Source organism: Osmerus mordax, chromosome 17, assembly GCF_038355195.1.
Source record: "Osmerus mordax isolate fOsmMor3 chromosome 17, fOsmMor3.pri, whole genome shotgun sequence".
NCBI classification, from domain to species: Eukaryota; Metazoa; Chordata; class Actinopteri; order Osmeriformes; family Osmeridae; genus Osmerus; species Osmerus mordax.
The window spans coordinates 9,985,409-10,005,771 of record NC_090066.1 but is presented as its reverse complement, the minus strand read 5'-3'; the positions used below and the strand labels follow the sequence as shown (position 1 = coordinate 10,005,771).

The 20,363-nt window shown below is 44.8% G+C and overlaps 3 protein-coding genes across 3 annotated transcripts in view; 1 reads left to right on the top strand and 2 right to left on the bottom strand.

The window, feature by feature from the left end:
* The window catches only part of LOC136959955 (E3 ubiquitin-protein ligase TRIM39-like), a 177,950-nt gene extending 162,526 nt beyond the window's left edge, over positions 1 to 15,424 (bottom strand). The window contains exon 1 of the mRNA XM_067254207.1: positions 15,321 to 15,424. The gene's annotated coding sequence lies outside the window, so the exon portion shown is untranslated. The remainder of the gene's footprint in view (positions 1 to 15,320) is intronic.
* LOC136960269 (secretory phospholipase A2 receptor-like) lies at positions 4,496 to 6,996 on the top strand. The gene is made up of 5 exons (XM_067254700.1): positions 4,496 to 4,520; positions 4,951 to 5,096; positions 5,252 to 5,620; positions 5,767 to 6,093; positions 6,348 to 6,996. The coding sequence occupies exons 2-5, from the start codon at positions 5,060 to 5,062 to the stop codon at positions 6,710 to 6,712; spliced, it is 1,098 nt and encodes a 365-aa protein (XP_067110801.1). The 5' UTR covers positions 4,496 to 4,520; positions 4,951 to 5,059; the 3' UTR covers positions 6,713 to 6,996.
* Positions 12,950 to 15,426, bottom strand: LOC136959949 (E3 ubiquitin-protein ligase TRIM39-like). Its single transcript, XM_067254199.1, has 2 exons — positions 15,321 to 15,426; positions 12,950 to 15,072 (listed from the first exon to the last, which is right to left on the bottom strand). Exon 2 carries the CDS (start codon positions 15,068 to 15,070, stop codon positions 13,418 to 13,420), a length of 1,653 nt encoding a protein of 550 aa, XP_067110300.1. The 5' UTR covers positions 15,071 to 15,072; positions 15,321 to 15,426; the 3' UTR covers positions 12,950 to 13,417.
* Positions 15,427 to 20,363: the final 4,937 nt, after the last annotated feature.

Sequence of the window (20,363 nt, the reverse complement as noted above, 5' to 3'; positions counted from 1 at the left end):
AATGTGTATTTCAGGAAGTAAGTTGTTTTTTGAGAAGAACAAAGGGCCTCCAGTTAACCAGCCCATACCGCTGGAAGCCAGGGTGACGAGCAAACACAAACACTGAAATGTCCCAAACACTGTCGCACACAGTCCATTTAAAAAAGTTGAATGCAATGCTTTTTTAGTCGATCAGTGATAGAATATGTCTTCAGGCCTCTAACATATGTTAAGTACAAATAGTACAAAGGTGAGGCCCTTTCTCTAGTTTGTACAGACTTATGCTAATATCACCCTTTCCGTCGCCCAAAATGGATGATAAATATTATAATTGATACGGTGCCCTATTCAGACGCCTGTCCATTAAACCATTTCATGTCCCCCCTCACTCTCAAATATAGCTTGTCCAGTGGGGAAACACAGGAGACACAATAGTGTTTCCTCCGGTTCAGAGAACATGTTTGCTAAAAAATGACACAGTACAAAAACACAGTGAGGCTATATAAAATCCATGAAAGATTCTTGCGTTCAAGCAACATGAAGCCTTGTCAAGTAAAGTGTGATATTGATAGAATTAGGTTAGTGTAAAGTTTTTATTTTGGATTGCACACATACCAGAAGACCAAGGAAATCATCTTGGACTACCCATTGATGAAGAACAACCGTGCCCACGACCCCATCCACATAGATGGGGCCGAGGTGGAGCGTGTGTCCAGCTTCAAGTTCCTGGGTGTTCCCGTCTCAGAGAACCACTCCTGGGCCCTCAATACCTCCATCTTTCGCAAGAAGATACAAAAGCACCTTTTCTTCTTGAGGAGACTGTCTCCTCGAGATCCTGGTGAACTTTCATCGCTGGACCATCGAGAGCATTCAGACTAATTCCATCTCAGTCACAGACACATCACCGGTACCTAGCTACCCTCCATGGAGGTACATCCAGCGCAAGCGTTGCCTGCCGAGGGCAGTGAGGCATCCTGCAGGATCTCTCTCACCCCAAACACCAGCCTCTTCTCTCCCCTTTCATCTGGGACGAGCTCCGGAAGCTTCCGCTGTCACTCCAGGAGGTTCAGGACCAGCGTCTTCACCTCAGCTGTCCTTTTCCTGAACCTTGGACTCTAACACACACCACAATATTTGACCTCACACCCCACCTCCCCTCCCTGCTGTGACTTAGGAGACCATATATCGTGTACTACCTTGTTTCCTTGAACGATTTCACTTGAACTTCCGTCAATCTGATTGTTGCCCCACATCTCATTACACCGTTGTTGCACAATTCAGTTCAATTCAATAATTCAATTATTACTATTTGCTCTTCTGGTTCGAAGCTAACTGCACTTCATTGGCTCTGTACCCGTACTGTGCACAAAGACCAAGTACAATTGTATTTACTCAAAAGTAAATTTATTTGATCCCTAGTTGTTCACCCAATAAGCATCATTTCAGTTTTAGTTAGATTTCATTTAGCAGTATGTGGAACTAGGCGGTTCATGTGCATTAAGTGATCAAACAGTGTCAATCACATGATCCTTAGGTTCAAGGTCAAGGTTTATGACCTTGAGCTGGGTAAATGTTGGAAAGGTTTCAACGCGTCCCTGCATGCACCTGGGTTTGAAAGCCTGTAGCCACGTTAATAAAAGGGTTAGGGTTGGTATCTTTTACATATTTAATATGTAAAAGATACAGTACAGTCTCCATTGCCAAGTTCCATCCGGCCGTGCTCTATACAGCCCGACACAAACAATACTACATGTTTTATTGGACAGTTTTGCCTGACATGGTCACCACGCTAGATTACAGTTTATTGGGTTAATAATCAACCTTACAGGCTTTTCCATTTTTGACTACGTACACATGGATGGCAAAGTGTAAGAACATTGTCAGCCTGAGATACAGACTTTAAATGTGACAGACTGGGCGCTGGTACTCTGCACACATCACACCAGAGCAGGTAAGAGACATCCAACACTTCCAGCATACCTGCTGGAAAAAGATAAAGATAGTTGTACAACAATTCAAAAGAGAAAACAAAGCAACATAACTTTCCTTGTGTACATGTACTGTACCTTACTCGTTGTGGTGACATGATAAATAACTTACGTAAAAACTGTGGCACACAAAAATAGCACTTTGGGCTAGTTCTTGAATGTCCAGTTTATTTGACAGAACTCAACTACTGTGTAACCTTACCTCTCCTTGGACCGACCTTGCCCCTGCTGTCACCATGGAGATGATCCCTCTGTTCTTCATACTCTCATGTAAGAGAGATATTAACTCGCTCTAGACTTCATTAAGATTTCTGACTACCACACCTACTAAACATCCAGATAAAGTAAGAAAACATGTATGTTTTTAGCAGTTTCTTTTGGCCAGATCTCATCACATCACCTCAGAAAATTATATCCCGAAAGCAAGAATGTCAAATGGACTTCCGCACAGGACATCTGCAAGAAAAATGATTCTAACCTAGTCACTTTGTACGACGATAAAGATCTCAACGAAGTTAGAGATTATCTTCGTGGCTCATATTGGCTGGGTCTCAAAAGGGCTACAAACAGATCCAGGTGGTCAAATGGAAAGCCTACGACATTTCACCAATCATCAGCAGAGTTCAGTATTAAGGATCAAAAGTGTGAAGGCATTCAAAATAATACATGGTTTACTTTTAACTGCACAGACCAGAAACCTTTTATGTGCAGCAATGGTAAGTAAGTATATAACCTAATTTGAAAAGCCTCACTGTTCGATTCAACAGACACAAATTAATATGTTACAATGTCGGTAGTTCTCAGTTATGCAAATCTTGTGTTTTCCACAGCCAAAGGAACGTACACTCTAATTGAACACCAGAAGACATGGTGTGACGCCCTGAGGTACTGCCGGCGTCACCATGGTGACCTGGCCAGCATCAGTGACCTCGACCAGAATAGGCAGGTTATTCAGAAGGGGAAGAGTAGTGACCTTCCTTTCTGGATCGGTTTGTTGCATGATGACTGGGAGTGGGACGATGAAGGCTGCTCACACTTCCGAAATTGGGACACCAGCGCTGTGTCTGATTTTGAATGTGCTACTTACAATACCTTTACTGGCAAAATAATAGACAAGAGCTGTACTGTTAGAAGTCAAATACTTTGCTCTAAGGGTAAGTAGTCAACTAGTCACGAATATCAGTAAAAAAAAGTCTGTTATTGCAATGACAAAATATTTACATTTTACACTTTAATCTACAAAAGGATTTAACTGGTTGTTTCTCATCCTTATGTACTTATTTCGCCAGAATCTTAACACAGGCCTTGACAATACGAAGCTATAAACATATAGCTTATGAGCTATAAAGCTCAAAACATGGCCTCAAACAAACTCAAAGAAGCAAGGATGGTTTCAGAGTTCTTCTCTAGTATAACCTTGAGGCTTCTTGGGTTTATGTCTTCCAGGGAACGTGACCTTCCAGCTCGTCACCGAGCCCAAACTGAACTGGGAGGACGCTCGGGACTACTGCTTTGAGCACTACGACGGCATGCTGACCATCATGTCTCAGGAGGATCGGAATGTGCTAGAAGCAAGGATGAAAGGGGAGTCTGGTCTCTCGGGTCACGCGTGGGTGGGGCTGAGACAGAGCCGTCTCTTAGGGTTCTGGATGTGGACCAGTGATGTCCCAGTGAAGTGGCATAACTGGGAGGGGGGCATGGCACCGGAGATGCCGCTGTCCAACAACTGTGGCGCTGTAGACTTAAAGGGGTTTAAGTGGAGCGATCAGAACTGTTTGCTCAAGCGTCCTTTTATGTGTGAGTTGTTTATTTAAATGTTAATAGAATCTGATTCTGAGTGGGACCAGTTTTTGGTCCTTTTTCTTGATAACCTGATGCAATACAATTACTTCTAGAAATCAATATAAAGAAGAAAAAAAGGAATTGTGACTATGCAAGCATCATGCAATGATAAAAATGCGTTTGATTGATTTCCTTATGGTCAACCTGACTGAATAATAACCAAAATGTGTTTGAATAAAGAATGACTTCAGCCATCCAATTCTTATGTTATTTAATCGTTAATTATTTTACTTCAGGACAAATATAGATAATTGTTTAATACAGAAACAGATGATGACATCTTTGTACACCCCTACCAAGCTACATTGGTAAATAGTGGTAAATCCGTTGCTATTCATCAATTCATCAGATTTTAAAGATGAATTGATGAATCAGCCGTTAAATCAGATGACCAGCTGTTAATTATCCTCTGGTTACACAAACAACCTGTAAATACTGTGTATGGTCCCTGTCCATCAAATATAACAAGAGATACATGTTAGGTGGGGAAATGCATGTGTTCACTTTAGAAATCAAATGAATAATGAATAAACAAACCCAATGTGCAGGGACTCATGCGTTTTGCATGATTTCTTTTTTGAGTGGCTGGTGTCAGGTGGGCTCATTTTCATTAGCGATGCTATCTCTTGAGCAGAGTTTTACATATAAACTCTGTGCTCTTCCCTCGCTGTCACTCCGCTGGGCAGCACATACACTGACTCTCCTCACCAGGTAGGACATTCACAACTTTATTAAACATTCCACTGGAAAACAATGCAACCCTATCAAGCTCACCGTAAAACTAAAATAATGGGAAATGAATTGTCCCTTGAAACTTAAAATAATGTTTGATAAAGACTGTTTTATAATGTTTTAGACTGTTTTTTTTATATATGTCAAAATGCTACAGCCATATACGTGTACAATAAACACTGGGCACAGTACAAGACACCAGGCAGATAATCAGAAAGGTTCACAGTAATGAAAAGTGAAAAGGTTTTGCTTAGCACACGTAACAGATTAAGGAATGCAATTCTTTGGTGCCCTTTTTGCTGGATTTGGAGGCATAGGAGGATTTAGATCACTTTTAACTATCAATAATAATTACAGTACTAGGCTGATGCCTGATACAGGCACAGACTGACGCTGAACCGGCTTACAGGTCAAAGACTACAAACTGCCTCCGACGTCCGTGTCTGCACTCCGACACCCTCTCACTCCACCTCTCCACCCCACAACCTCCCCTCACTCACTCTGACCCCGGCATCGCCATGGAGATGATTGTTCTACTTCTGCTCCTCTGCGCAGGCAAGCATGACGCGATCACACATTCGACGCAGCACAACATACCTGTGTAACATGAGAGAGCAGCACACCTGTTAACCCTCAGCATGTACATTGTGATCTCAGGTGGATGATATTGTATACACTATAAGAACTCACTATACACATTCTTTTCTCAGGTGTCAGGAGTCAGGAGTCGGACACGCTCGTTATCGGTGGTCACATCAGGCAGTTTATTCGCTCAAACATAAAAATGAACTGGTCTGATGCACAGACTTACTGCAGGACACATTTCACAGAGCTTCTTACTATGTACAATCAAAAAGACAACTACACCGCACCTACATCTGCACCAAGTTTAGAACTCTGGACCGGTCTCCATCGTAGAAATTCCAGCCTATGGTGGTCTAATGGAGACCCTGTTGATTTTACACCATGGTCAAATGCTCCCAATACAGATGTCCCATACTGTGCAACAGTCACAACTAACAACAATATTACATGGGAGACTTGTACCCTGCGACTTCCCTTCATGTGTTATCACAAAGGTAGAGTCTTACTACTTCACTGTTGAATGATACAATAATAACAAACAAACTTGACACCAAGTCGATGTGTTTTTTTTTTGCTGCCTGTTTATATAGTACTTTGATCATGCCTGCTGTGTGTGTGTGTGTTCCTGTGTGCATGGTAGACATTGGTTCCTCTTATAGATACATCCTGATCCCTGAGTGGATGAGCTGGTGTGGGGCTCGTTCTTACTGTCGGCAGAGACACACTGACCTGGCTGTCATTAGAAACCAGAGTCAGTATGATGAGGTTATGCAGATAAAGAGCATCTCTCCTTTCTGGATTGGCCTGAAGAGCAACGGCTGGGAGTGGTCTGATGGAGAGTGTTTTGACTACAGTTTCGTAACTGATACAAGTCGTAATTGTACATACTTTTTAAATTATAACCAAAAAAATTCTGACATTTTCGCTAGGGATTGTGACGGGCCATTTGAAGCCTTATGTTACAAAGGTGAGTACTGTACAACTGATTCTAAAGAGAAGCACTGACATGGTCAAGATGGGAGAGCACTGTATTTTTAGGTGGTTCAAAGATGTAGCACACTTTGATTTGAAATAAGCACACCTATAATTATATATAACAATTATAATAACAATACAATGTTAAGTTCCATGTTCCACCATACCACTACGTGGATTAAATAAACGAAGAGTTCCAAATAATCCTCTCTACTCTGTTTCCCTCTCACATCAATCGCTTCCAAGACTTAATGACGGTGGAGATCATTTATCAGAAAATGGACTGGGAAGAAGCCTTACAGTACTGCTTCGACAACCACCACGGAATGCTGACCATCACGTCATTACACGATCAGATGTTGGTTAAGCAGAAGCTGAGCTCCGCCGGGTTGGCGGGTCACGTGTGGGTGGGGCTGAGACAGAGCCGTATATTTGGGTTCTGGATGTGGACCAGTGATGTCCCAGTGAAGTGGCATAACTGGGAGGGGGGCATGGCACCGGAGATGCCGCTGTCCTACAACTGTGGCGCTGTAGACTTAAAGGGGTTTAAGTGGAGCGATCAGAACTGTTTGGTCAAGCGTTACTTTGTCTGTGAGAGGAGGAAGCTTTAAGTGAGAATCGTAAAATGATTTAAGGTTTTTCGCAGCGGTCGTGAAGGCTTTTTGTTTAGCTTCTTGTATCGTTAGTCAATTGTGTCTCTAAATAAACGTTAGGTAGAGCATTCAACGGAATGTGTGCATGAATTGGGAAATAGTTAATCAACCAGCATGTTTTAACGTTTCTGTCAATGTATAAATGTATCATGGGCTGCATCCAGAGAATGTTATACTTCTATATTGTATGCTGCCAAATCGCTGTTCTGTTGCTAATCAAAAATAAATAAAAACGTTTTAAATCAAAACTGCGCTATTATATTTAAAAAACCTGATGCGTAAAGTGTAATACACTATGTCTACATAAATCCATTGATCTTTTCTTTAAAGCAATTGATGAAGAACCACTGTGGTTTCTGATTGGTTGAATGGTTTGATGATGGGTCAGACAGAGAACCGGGTCCTGGAGTCAAAGTTCACTCATACTTCAACACGCTGCAATCAATTAGGAAAATCAGTCTGACTATGTTGCTCAACAGAGTAAAGATTAGGCAAGCTGAACCCATCCTCTAGTCTACAGAGGTTGACGAAAAGAGAAAGGGGGAGAGAGGGTCAGAGAGAGAGACTTCAGGAACTGAGAGAGCTAGAGGGACAGAAAGTGGGAGGGAGAAGAAAATAAATGTGTGCGAGAGAGGGAGAGAAAGAAAGAGAGAGAGGGAGAGAAAGAAAAAGAGAGAGAGAGAGAGAGAGAGAGAGAGAGAGAGAGAGAGAGAGAGAGAGAGAGAGAGAGAGAGAGAGAGAGAGAGAGAGAGAGAGAGAGAGAGAGAGAGAGAGAGAGAGAGAGAGAGAAGAAAGTTATTGTCCACTCTGAGTGGTGTTGGCCGGGAGAGGGTCAGTCCTTAAATCAGCAGGGTTGAGTCAGCACGGACCGTATTGACCAGCCGATGAAAAATGGCTGAGACTGGACAAAGCACATCCTCGAGACGGGGGGGAGAGAGAGAGAGAGAGAGAGAGAGAGAGAGAGAGAGAGAGAGAGAGAGAGAGAGAGAGAGAGAGAGAGAGAGAGAGAGAGATTCTGCAGTCACATTTCCCAAACCTTGTATACTATGTATATTTATTGGTCTTCCAAGATGAAACATACTGGGCAGTTAATGTAATGGGACTCTCATAATTGTCCCATAGTTGGGTTTTGCTGGAAGACATGATGAACAGGTATTTAAAAACATTTGATCTCAGCCCTGTGGGGGGAGTTTAGTGAAAAATCTCATCCGGTGCACATCTCCAGGGGTTGGAAACAGAAACGAATAACAAAGCCACACTGTGCATCTCAATTGAATCCCATTCAGCCTCACACACCTAACCCTGTGAAGGCAAAATACCTTTCTCTATTAACACACTCTACTGGGCGAATCACAAAGGTGGAAAGAGACACACAGAGAGAGGCAGACACAAAGAAGGGGGGGGAGAGAGAGAGAGAGAGAGAGAGAGAGAGAGAGAGAGAGAGAGAGAGAGAGAGAGAGAGAGAGAAGAAGAAGCGAGATGGAGATAGTGAGAGAGATCCCTCTGTGCAGGGCTAACTGAACTGCAGGCTGTGCAATAACAATGCTCTCAGCAGAGAGTAATCTTATCACCACTCTTCCTGCAGCCTGGCTGGCCCTAATGCCCTCCTGGGAGGTCTAGGGGAGCTGTGACTCGAAACGCCGCCAAGCAAGAGACAAGGTATCGGAGTGTGGACACCAGCACACATGCACACACTCACTCTGACACGCACACCTCACATGCTCACACACAGACACACAATTCTGTCTCGACTCAGGTGGAAGAAGTTGCCGGAATCAAGCTTCTCACCAGTCCTTGATACAAACCACAATTGACATTGTATTATCAGAACTTTCCAGAAGATATCTCTGTGGCAGACAACACTGTAACAAACACTCAATTTCTGATTTTCTTGTATAGAGTGTTTATTTGGCCTGGGTCAACCTTGACTCTAACCCTAACAACACACACATACACACATTCATTTAACAGTGGACACAGAGACCAGACAAGGCACCGCACAACCACACACACACAATCCCAGGGGAATGCTAGCCTGGGAACCAGATGAATCTACCAGCTCATGTTTAATTTGCTCTGGCAGATGGGTGTGGCCACCCACCCATTCAAACAGATTTCTCGAACTGGAATCTGGTCTGGGCCAATCACAACCGTTTATCTGATATGGAGCCTGTTTACTACAATGACTGTTCAGGGGAGCACTGTTGAGGCTTGCCAAGATTACATTTTGTTGCTCTTTTTGGCTGTATCTATCCAATTCTATTCCAATTGGGTCCAGAGGCACTTTAGTCTGAGGTTCCTGACCAGTTCTGATGGTGCTAGGCCAGAGGAAAGCGCCTCCTTATCCTCACTGTGTCTCACAAAAAACAAAAAGGAAACATAGACATAACATCCCAAGACTTTGTACGACTACATAATCTTGTTGAGCGGACAACCGATTATGAACGTAGATACGAGAGCGTGACAACAATGTGTAGATTGGGAACAGACGTGCCACCCAGGGTTGGATGACAGGGACAGTTGTGTGTGAGGGGTAGGGGGGGGGATATACATTGCCAATCATAGCTGCACCTTTTTTTACAAAATTGGTAAGGGATATGGGATATATTGCAATTGCTCAAATCAACTTATTTGCCAGTAAGGTGACATTAATTAACTTGGCAAGATTGCTTGGACCGGTATTGACACATTTACGTCAAACAAACTGTAGGTGTTGGACATTCCGAAATGATTTGGTATTTTTTCAGTAATTCTCAAAGTACAGTTACACATATCAGGTAGGGATGATGTTAGGGGGTAGAAAGATCAAGCAGGGAGATTCTACCTTCAAACAGAAGTCTCACACGCTAACCCACTTTTATCCAATGTACTTGAGCGTTTACACAGTTTGTACTGTTTATAAAAGCACACTCGTTGTTTGCACTAGCAAACAACACTAGCAAACAACTCATGGAGTTAAGTTTCCACATATGGACTCCAAAAGGAGAGGTTTAATACAGTCCTGTAGGACAGGACGAAAGGTTCATTAGAGTCCTACGTGATTGGAGGAGAGGTTCAATGGAATCCTGTCTGATTGGAGGGAAGGGAAGGAACAGTACTGTGGGGTAGACACTGCCCAACATCCTGTCTGGCTGGCATTGTTGTCAAGGGCTTTGAGAGGGACGATCTCTGGGATTTACGAACAGTATGAACACGAAGTAAACATGCAGACTCTCTGGCACACAGTCGCTCGTTCCCACACACACACACACACACATTGAGAACAAATATTGAAATCCCTTCTAATGAAGTGAGTCAAATGGGAAGGGGACAAGGGGGGGGGTTCTCAGAGGGTGAAAGGGAGAAGAAGGGCAACAAAGATAATTCAGGCCTGTCAAACAATTAGCGTCATGGAGAGAACAGAAGAACAGAGGGGCCCTTGGCGATGGTGGTTCCGGATGGACACGTGTGCCGTACAGCATGCTCTACAAACCCCCTCACACACTCCAGACTGCTGTGCCATGGATGGCCAAGCTGTCAAGTCCACCCTTCTCACACACACACACACACACACACACTCACACACACAACCCAAAGGGCTATTTCAGCATTAAACACAGAAACAGATGCCCCCAAAACACACACCCGTACCCCGAATGAGAAGCGCTTGTCATTGCAGTGTCGACAGGCAGCCCTTTATCAGCAGAGAGTTCTCTATCTGTATCAAACTACCAGTGGCACCAGGGTTGACTTAACCTCTTATCTGTCACCAGTGACCACAGACTCCCCTGGGAGGCAGACCGCTAGCCTAATTAGAATTCCCAGCAACAGCCTTTCAGTCTACCGTTCTGTTTTTGGAGTTAATTGCTGATTTCACAATATCCGCCTGAGTAATGACATTTTAGACAAGTCCTGGATATGCTGGGTCATTTACATTGTAAATGGTCTGCTCTGGCTCCAGGAGTTCACAGTGCCAGGCTTGACTCTTTGTGTGTGTGTGTGTGTGTGTGTGTGCGTGCGCGGGCGCTAACACAGACGAGCCGCATGCCACCACACGCACAGCCACCCGCTTTCCCAGTCAGTCTGTGAACATAACCTCTGACCCCTCTCTGGGCTCACACTCCTCCCTGCCAGCTCAGCAGCCTGAGGCACTGCGCCGCACGCCGCGCACCACACGCACCCAATCGCCGTCGGAAACGCAGCAGGGCTTTTCCTGGGGGGCCGCTCCGTCCCGCTACACAAACGCTCCCGCCCACAGAGTTCCTCTCTCCAACAAGACCACAAACCCTGTTTACTGCCCTGATTAACCAGATATAAAAGCACAGAATAGGATGTTGTTCTCAGATAAGGTTTCCCTGGACGCCGGGGCTTATGGAGAATGTATAGGAGCTGGAGTTTCACTGTCACTGTTAAATCTCCCAGCAGTATTAGGCTGAGCCTGTATAGCCACAGCCTATAAACCGATCACAGCCGAGTCATAATGAGAATACCCTCTACAAGGTCAAAGCGGACGTGAAGCACACTGATTTATCCCTGATCGTAACTGGACACGAAACACACTTACGCTCGGTCATTATAGACCCGGGTCTGGTTGAAGTATTCGCGGACAACTCCACGCACGGCTTATCTATGCCCTAGCTTGTCCAGAATGGAGGGTTTTTATATGGGTTCCTTGCCAGAACAATGGGTGGAGAGAATCCTCTGTTATCTCGGCGGATGGGGAAATTGTCGAATATAAATGAAACGGGGAATTGAGAGAGAAACGATCAGATCGTAGCCTCCGACAAGTGGCAGACAGACGGACGGTGGACACGTACGTTCGTGGTCACGACGACCAACAAGGCCCATGGTGGGAAATGAAAAGGTGAGAAATGTACATTGAAAGAGTCAACTAGCTTCAGCTGCCTGGCTGTCGCAATGTGCTTTGCTGTCACTCTTGGTGACGTGGCTCTTTCTGACGAGTGCACACGACGACGAGTGTGTATTTGTCACGCACGGTGTTGGTCTAATTAGCGCTCATTGACCTCTTGTGGTGGCGTCCTTTTTGGAACCCCACCTGAACCCTGTACTCTGTCTGTACTGCAGGACTGTACATCACTAAACCAATCAGCCAGTAAATCACTACACCCTGTACACCACTCAGACATCTGGAGAGAGTCTGACATCCATACAAACCTCCCTTGACTGGATGTTCCCCTCTTTGTCACATACAGAGCACACACTTACTCATTCATTCTCTAAGGTCTATCACACAATGATGCACACTGGTAACATGAAGTCAGGTACCATACATGCATTGTCTTTATTAGTCAGAAATGAAGGTGGATGTTTGACAGTGAAATCCTCCAGCACTGATCTAGCAGCCTGGTTTGAGTCACCTGCAGCTTGTTCAGATCTCTCCTTGCTGCTGCTGACCATGTGACTGGGCAGAACTCCAGGTGAGATCAGACCAGTGACTGGACCACCTGGAGCTGATCTGAGGTGTCACACACACAGAGCATGTTCTCATCCTGGTAATACCTATTCCCATGTTACAGTCTAGGTGTTGTTACCAAGGCAGCAGCTTGTCCAGTGTAATACCCAATCATTTAACTTGATTTCACTGAGAACTACACCGTTTACAAGTGTACAGAATACTGTCAATGTGTTGATCTATATCTAGTGGTGAATGCTTAACATGACAAGTAACCTCGAGTGAGTGTTGGATTGTTCTCTAGACTGAATGAATTGAGTTTGACCGTGGTCTCTGTGTGTTTCAGAATTACACACTGACCTCAGTGTCATGACCCTTCACCTTTGACCTCTGCTACCCTGATCCCAGTAGTAAGGATGAGGCACGGCACATCCTCACCGGCTCGTTGGCTGAACTCCTGCCGAAAGTGTGTGTGTACTCTGATATTAGTCTACAACACAAACTGTGTCTGTGTTGTAAATCTGTGTTTGTGTGTGTGTGTGTGTGTGTATGTGTGTGTGTGTGACTTTGTTTATATAAGAATCAGGGAGTGTATAAATGACTCTGTTGGTGATGAGTGAATGTCGAGTTGACTGACCTGTTGAAAGTGTTTGTAATGTTAAATATGTGGATTATCCTAAACAACTTGAACACACTGACCGAAGCAGTGAGAGAAAGAAAGAGTTTATGCTCTTCAGAGCATTTCCAGCTTGAACAGAACTTGTGTGAACCTGAAACACAACTGTGTGTTTATACATTGTCCCTGAATACAAGCCCCATGTTAGGATCTCGTGTCCGAGGTTTTCTAAACTAAAGAAACATTCTCACAGGTGATTTGTGCTTTTCACTGATTGTGGTAATGTACATATTTTTTTAAAGGATTGAATCTGGTTTTATATTCCTTTAGTGCAGTTTATTGTATTCAATCACTGGTGCATTTAGGTGAAACATAAAAACATAAAGCATATGACTAGAGACTGGATAATATTTCCTGTTTTAAGATGTTACTGTAAAAAATGTTTGCCTTTGTTTGATACAGACAGCGGAAGAATGACAGGAAAGGTAGTAAGGTAAGGTAAAAGCAGGAAATGCTCCAGGCTGGACTTGAACCCCAGGCCATGAGTCAAGGTCTTAGTCTGTGGGACACAGACTCAGACCCACAACTCTTGTTCAGATGTATAATTTGTAATCACATTTTCTTTTGAACTCCAGCATTTCCACATCTTACTTTTTCACTGTGTGACAGGAGTGATGATCAGAGGGACAGAGTTTTTACCTCCATCATTCAGACAGGGACTGAAGACTGGATAGAGTTTCTCAGTGAAGTTGCAGCGAGTGAAAGAGTAGATATGAGACCTGGCCTCCACATCATAAAAGGAGACCAGACCCTCCTCATAGTCCACAAACACCCCCACCTTCTGGGGCTTCTGTCTCAGGGAGAGGAGGACAGGGGGGGAAGCATTAGCCTCATACTCATCTCCATTCCTCAGACATACAGTCCATTGTCCCTTCTTGGGACTCGCTGTGATCTTCCCCTTCCTGTCGATGGACTCTCTGACCACTCCCAGATCCCACCCAGTCTTCCCCTCAACCTGCACCTCATAGTAGAACTTCCCTGAGGAGAAGCCCTGCTTTCCCAGCACAGAGACACAACAATCAAACCTCTCTGGGTTGTCAGGGAGATAGTGCTTTATGTCTCCATGTCTCACTTGTTTCCCATCCTCAGACAGGATGAGTTTGGGATGTGCTGTATCAGGGTCCAGAGTCACATCCACTGCATACTGCTGAATCCTCTTCAGCTTGACTTCAGGCAGCTTCTCCATCTCTTTATTGAGTGTCTCCTCCAGCTGAGACACAGCTATCCTCACTGCCCATGCACTCATACCACTGTGGACACTGATCTCAGACCAGTCCTTGGTGTGTGGAGGGGTGCTCAGGGATGGGAAGCTCTGGAGCAGGTGGAGGTGGTCCTCAGTGTGTGAGAGCTGCTCCAGCTCAGTGCTTCTCCTCTTCAGCTCAGTGATCTCCTGCTCCAGATCTTGAATCAACCCTTCAGCCTGTTTCTCTGCTGCTTTCTGCTTCTCCTCAATCACCTCAATGAGCTCAGCCTGGCTTCTCTCAATGGAGCGCACCAGAGCAGTGAAGACCTGAACACTGTCTGATATCTCTCTCTCTGCATCTCTCTTGCTGGTCTCTACTGAAAGTTTGATCTCCTGAACCTTCCTAGATCTTTCCTCCATCATCTGCTTCATCTCAGCCATCATGTGTCCCAGCTTATTCTTCCTCTGTTCATACGCCTCTTCTAAAGTTATAAAGCCATGGGTCTTGTGGTCTGTTCTCATGCACATGACACAAACACACGTCTGGTCTTTCCTACAGAAGAGTTCAAACAGTTTGTCATGCTTCTGACACATCCTGTCCTCCAGGTTCTCCACAGGGTCGATCAGCTTGTGTTTCTTCAAGGCTGCAACTCTCTGATGAGGCTCCAGGTGAGTCTCACAGTAAGAGGCCAGACACACCAGACAGGACTTCAGGGCCTTGAGCTTGGTACCTGTACAGATGTCACAAGACACTGTACAGATGTCACAAGACACTTCAGGATTAGTAGGACGCAGGTCTGGACTGATGGCAGCTTTCAGTGGCTCTGACTTCCTGAACTGAGCAGCCATCTCAGAGATAAAAGTGTTGACATAGAGATCTGGTCTCTTATCAAAAGTCATTTTACACATGGGACATTGACACAGGTCACTGTTGTCCCAGTACTTGGTGATACAGGCCTTGCAGAAGTTGTGTCCACATGAAGTAGAGACAGGATCAGTGAACAAATCCAGACAGATAGAACACAGGAACTGATCTTCAGACAGGAGACTGCTGCAGGAAGCCATTTCTAGAATAAGACCAGCAGTTAAATTATAAATCTTGTGAACCTATGAACTCATGAACAAAACTATAGTATATTGTTGAAAATGTACTTTCATTCATGAAGGAATAGCATAGACAGAAATAGTACAATATAGGAATACTGCATATAGAAGAGCATAGTTCTATAGTCTTTCGAACATCAAGTCAAGCAACAGTCTGTATTTGACTAGCCACATCATCATTGGATACACCTGATTGATTCTCTGTTCTCACCTTTTGGTACTTATGTTGTTTTCTATGATCTCTGTGTATACAATAACCAAATCACTCTCTACCTAAACTAAGTAGAACGTGTTTTCCTGAGTTTAGAATCTCTTAGGTTTCGTTTCAGTGAAATAACAATAAGAGGCTCCTCCCCTCCCAGTCCTCTGTCCTGAACAAAGTTAACCCTTTCATGACTGAATTCTATCTTGCAAGTCAGGACAGCTGACAGGAAGGGTTTTATTACTCTGAAGTAAATGAGTGGCAGAGATTGAGAGAGATAGAAACAAAGAAAAATAGTGTGTGATGAGGCAAAATGACAGAGACATGTAGAATGGAAGTTGTGTGAATATAAGTGTGTGTGTGTATGGTGTGTTTATGTGTGTGTGCAGAGTGAGAATGCGTATGTTATCTACATTTCAGCCAAGATACTCTTGTACTGATTTAACTATTTGTTGCCATGGAATACTGTAGATTTGTCTTTGGCAAGGGTTCTATCTAATTGGAAAACTTCCTGCCTTGGAGCAGCTAGCATAGCACAATCTTAGCACATCAAACTTAGTAAGTAAGTAAGTAAGACTTTATTTATATACCACATTTCATACAAGAATTGTAGCTCAAGGTGCTTTACATAAAATCAATAAAAAATTAACTCCGCTTCAAACCCCCACAAACTTTTTTCTACCTTCTCTACCCTTCTTAACCCACCTCCCCCACCCCCTCCCTCCACCCTGACAGCAGACGACTTCTCCTCCTTCTTTGAGAAAAAAGTCGCCGACATTAGCAGTCGGTTCCCTAAACCCACCTTTCCTACCCTCTCACCCTCCATGACTGACCCAACTAAATGTCTAAACTCTTTTTCTCCCCTGTCAGAGATCTCTGACCTCATTCTCTTTCATTGCCCCACCGCCTGTCCCCTTGATCCTATCCCCTCCCCTCTCTTTCAAACCATCTCCCCCTGCATCATAACCTTTCTTCTCCATGTCCTAAACTCCTCTCTTACCTCTGGCACCTTCCCCTCTGCCTTCAAACAGGCTAGAGTTACCCCTCTACTCAAAAAACCCTCCCTTAACCCTGCCGTCCTCCAGAACTACAGACCGGTATCACTGTTACCCTTCCTTTCAAAAACAATTGAACGTGCTGTATCTAACCAACTGTCTAACTTTCTCTCTCAGAACAACCTGCTTGACCCCAACCAATCGGGCTTCAAGACTGGCCACTCCACAGAGACTGCCCTCCTTTCAGTCACCACTGCCCTCCAGTCTGCCAGAGCGGCTTCCAGGTCATCCGTCATCATTCTGCTGGACCTTTCTGCAGCGTTTGATACGGTTAACCACCAGATCCTGCTCGCCAGACTTTCTGAGATAGGCATCACTGGCACTGCACTCCAGTGGATCTCATCCTACCTGTCGGGAAGATCCTACCAGGTTTCCTGGGGAGGCAAACTGTCGGGACCTCGCCAGCTCTCCACTGGTGTCCCACAGGGCTCTGTCCTTGGACCCCTCCTCTTCTCTCTGTACACCACCTCACTTAGACCAATCATCACCTCCCATGGCTTCTCCTACCACTGCTACGCTGACGACACGCAGCTGTACCTGTCGTTCCCCCCGACCGATCCGGGGATCTCAGCTAGGATTGAGGCCTGCCTCACAGACATCTCCGCCTGGATGACCGAGCACCACCTCCAGCTGAACCTCGCCAAAACGCACTTGTTCCGGGAGTACAACGGTACTTAGGAATGGTTCGCTTGACCCGATGTTAGTTTCCTCAAGGATCACAATGACTCTTGCTTAGAGACTTGTTGCTCTTGTGGTTAGTGGTAACTGATAAAATTTTTTGTTCTCGCTGTGATATATTGTTTTTATTACTGTTGCTTGCTTTTTTCCACAGGTACACTTGCACTTATAGCGGTTCATGTTGTTTAATTGTAACTACATGCTTTTATGGTTCTTCCCTTTGGCACTTGCTTTGGTTGTTCACAATGTGTGCTTCATGTTTTGGCTACTCGCAATGTTTTTTGGCTATCTTGTTGTTATGATCAGTGACCTATGCACTTTGTAAAGCTCTCTCTTGGAAGTCGCTTTGGATAAAAGCGTCTGCTAAATGAATAAATGTAAATGTAAAACCCTTCTGAGATAAAATTATTTAATTGCTTTGGTAAAAAGGTAGGTTTTAAGCTGTCTTTTAAAAATGTCTAGTGTGTTTGCTTCCCTAACATTTATGGGTAATTTGTTCCATAGTTTTGGGGCGTAATTGACAAAGGCCAAATCACCAATCTTCTTATGACTGCTTCTGGTGACCTCTAATAGGCCTGTATTTGATGATTGCAGTATTCTAGCTGGTGTGTAGTTTATAAGGGAGTTAGCAATGTAGCTAGGTCCTTGTCCGTGTAGAGCTTTGTATGTGAGGAAAAGGACCTTAAAGTCAATTCTGAAGGTAACGGGGATAACGAGGTAACTTAGTGTTCAGACTTTTTAACAAGCAAAGTCAAAAGGCTTCACAGAGCATTACCTACATCCCTTAGTGATGATACAGAAGACAGTATGGAGGAGCTGGTGGATGGTGGAGGGTGACGGCAACAGCACAATATGCAGGTACACAGTAATGCTGGGGACACAACAAAGGATAATCGGGCCGGAATGTTGTACTCGCTGTGATATATTGTTTTTATTATTGTTGCTTGCTTTTTTCCACAGGTACACTTGCACTTATAGCGGTTCATGTTGTTTAATTGTAACCTGTTTAACTACATGCTCTTATGGTTCTTCCCTTTGGCACTTACTTTGGTTGTTCACAATGTGTGCTTCATGTTTTGGCTACTCGCAATGTTTTTGTGGCTATCTTGTTGTTATGATCAGTGACCTATGCACTTTGTAAAGCTCTCTCTTGGAAGTCGCTTTGGATAAAAGCGTCTGCTAAATGAATAAATGTAAATGTAAATATCCAATCAGAAAGCAAGCTGAGAGAAGACGGAATTATAACAAACGCAGTCATAGCGCAGCACAAAGTTAAATCAAAGAACTTATATTGACTCTTTGGTTAAATGGATTTGGACATCAGCAGAGATGGAGGATCAGCTTGTCGATTTGTGGCAACAGCAAACCCTTTTCTTTTTTTCATCCTGCATATCGTCTGCCATGCTTATTCTGAAGTCTCGAGAAATTTTGCAGATTTCTTCAGAATCAGAATCAGAATGGGATTTACTCGCCATGAAAGTTTGCACAGACAAGGAATTTGCTTTGGCAGGAAGGTGCATACAATAAACATATAGGGACCTAAAATGTACATATGTGGACTATCTATACTAAGGGTACATAAACTAGCAGTACTAAGTGGAATTAGAATTAAATAAAATATACAATAAAATTGCCGTAATTTACAATACAAAAATACAAATATTACAAAAAATACAAATGTACAAGATACAATTTTGTAATGCAGTGCAAAAAGCAGTGTGTTTTAAGCAGGAAGTCATTAGAGTCAGTGTGGTCCCTTGGCCTTGTTGAAGAGGCCAACAGCGGAAGGGAAGAAACTGTTTTTGTGGCGTGAGGTATTGGTCCTGATGGACCGCAGCCTTCTGCCAGAGGGGAGTGACTGAAACAGGGAGTGTCCAGGGTGGGAGGAGTCGGCCACAATCTTCCTCGCTCGCCTCAGGGTCCTCGAGGTGTGCAGGTCCTCGAGGGTAGGCAGATTGCAGCCAATCACCTTCTCAGCAGTGCGGATGATACGCTGCAGTCTGCTCTTGTCCTTGGCAGTGGCAGCAGCGTACCAGACGGTGATGGAGGAGGTGAGGATGGACTCAATGATGGCTGAGTAGAAGTGCACCATCATTGTCTTTGGCAGGTTGAACTTCTTCAGCTGCCGAAGGAAATACATCCTCTGTTGTGCTTTCTTGATGAGGGAGCTGATGTTCAGTTCCCACTTGAGGTCCTGGGAGAGGATAGTGCCCAGGAAGGGGAAGGACTCCACAGTGTTGACTGGGGAGTCACACAGGGTGATGGGGGTGAGTGGGGCTGTGTTCTTCCTGAAGTCCACAACCATCTCCACTGTCTTAAGAGCATTGAGCTTGATTCTTGTGTTCACAGTCGGGACACTGGTTGAACATCTGTTTGTGTGTGGTGTGCTGTCTTTGTCACATCATGGCACAGCACACACTATAGGAGCAAAACAGTTAAATCTAGGACTTTTTGTCCTCATGTTTGTGATCTCTCACAGTTATAAAATCGTATAAGATTTTATATTTTAGTGTGTCCCCAGCATAACACATGATGTGTGAGCATTTGTGTCCGGGTCTGTGAAGGCATGCAGTTTTCAAGTCCTCTGAGGGGGAAGGCAGAGACCTTCAATTAGCACACCTGCAGGTGATTGCGTGAGTGACATCAGCTGACGTGACGGGCGTCCTTAGCCAGGCCAGAACTAGCTGCGCCAATTCAATTCGACGTATCATGCATGGGTCACAGCACAACGTGCAGGCACATATGCGACGAAAGGAGGGAGCGCTGCTTTTGGGAGCTGCTGCACCCTGTGGGTTGCCACGGCAAAGCGCACGTGTGACACGTTCATCTGGCACGGAGCTGGAATGTGGCGGTCCGAGGTCGTCGTGAGGGACGGGTCGAGGGACCGCCGGAGAGCGGCGTGCTGCTCGCGTCACACGGACGAGGTTCCCGCGCCTCGTTCTCCTCCGAAGGACCTGCGGTGCGATGCGCCTGCCTGTTGACGCGCTGTCCCTCTTCTCGTCTTGCCGCCCTCATCCTTCTCTCCCTTCCCCTCTAACGTCCCTGTTTTGTCAGAATTGCTCCCTTACCCTCTACTTGAGATACCCCACACCCCCATCCGCCTCAGTTTCCCACCCTGCACATTTCCTTCCCTCCTCCCGACTCTAGCGCTCTCTCTTTCCTGTTTTCCTCTCCCTTCATCCCCTCTCATCCAGATGGAGGTAAATGTAAAACAGAGTGGAGCACTAAAGAGACCCGTGCTCCGGTAAGGGAGAGGACACGGAGGTGACCGGCAGACCGATTTAATAGCTGTCTGATTACAGCAGGGATGGGTTTCCTG

Bases quoted from the DNA above. Each gene is read 5' to 3' on its own strand.
- LOC136959949 (XM_067254199.1), bottom strand. From the start codon at position 15,070: ATGGCTTCCTGCAGCAGTCTCCTGTCTGAAGATCAGTTCCTGTGTTCT.
- LOC136960269 (XM_067254700.1), top strand. From the start codon at position 5,060: ATGGAGATGATTGTTCTACTTCTGCTCCTCTGCGCAG. The intron at 5,097-5,251 runs GCAAGCATGACG...TTCTTTTCTCAG, and splicing joins ACTTCTGCTCCTCTGCGCAG to GTGTCAGGAGTCAGGAGTCG. The intron at 5,621-5,766 runs GTAGAGTCTTAC...TGTGCATGGTAG, and splicing joins CTTCATGTGTTATCACAAAG to ACATTGGTTCCTCTTATAGA.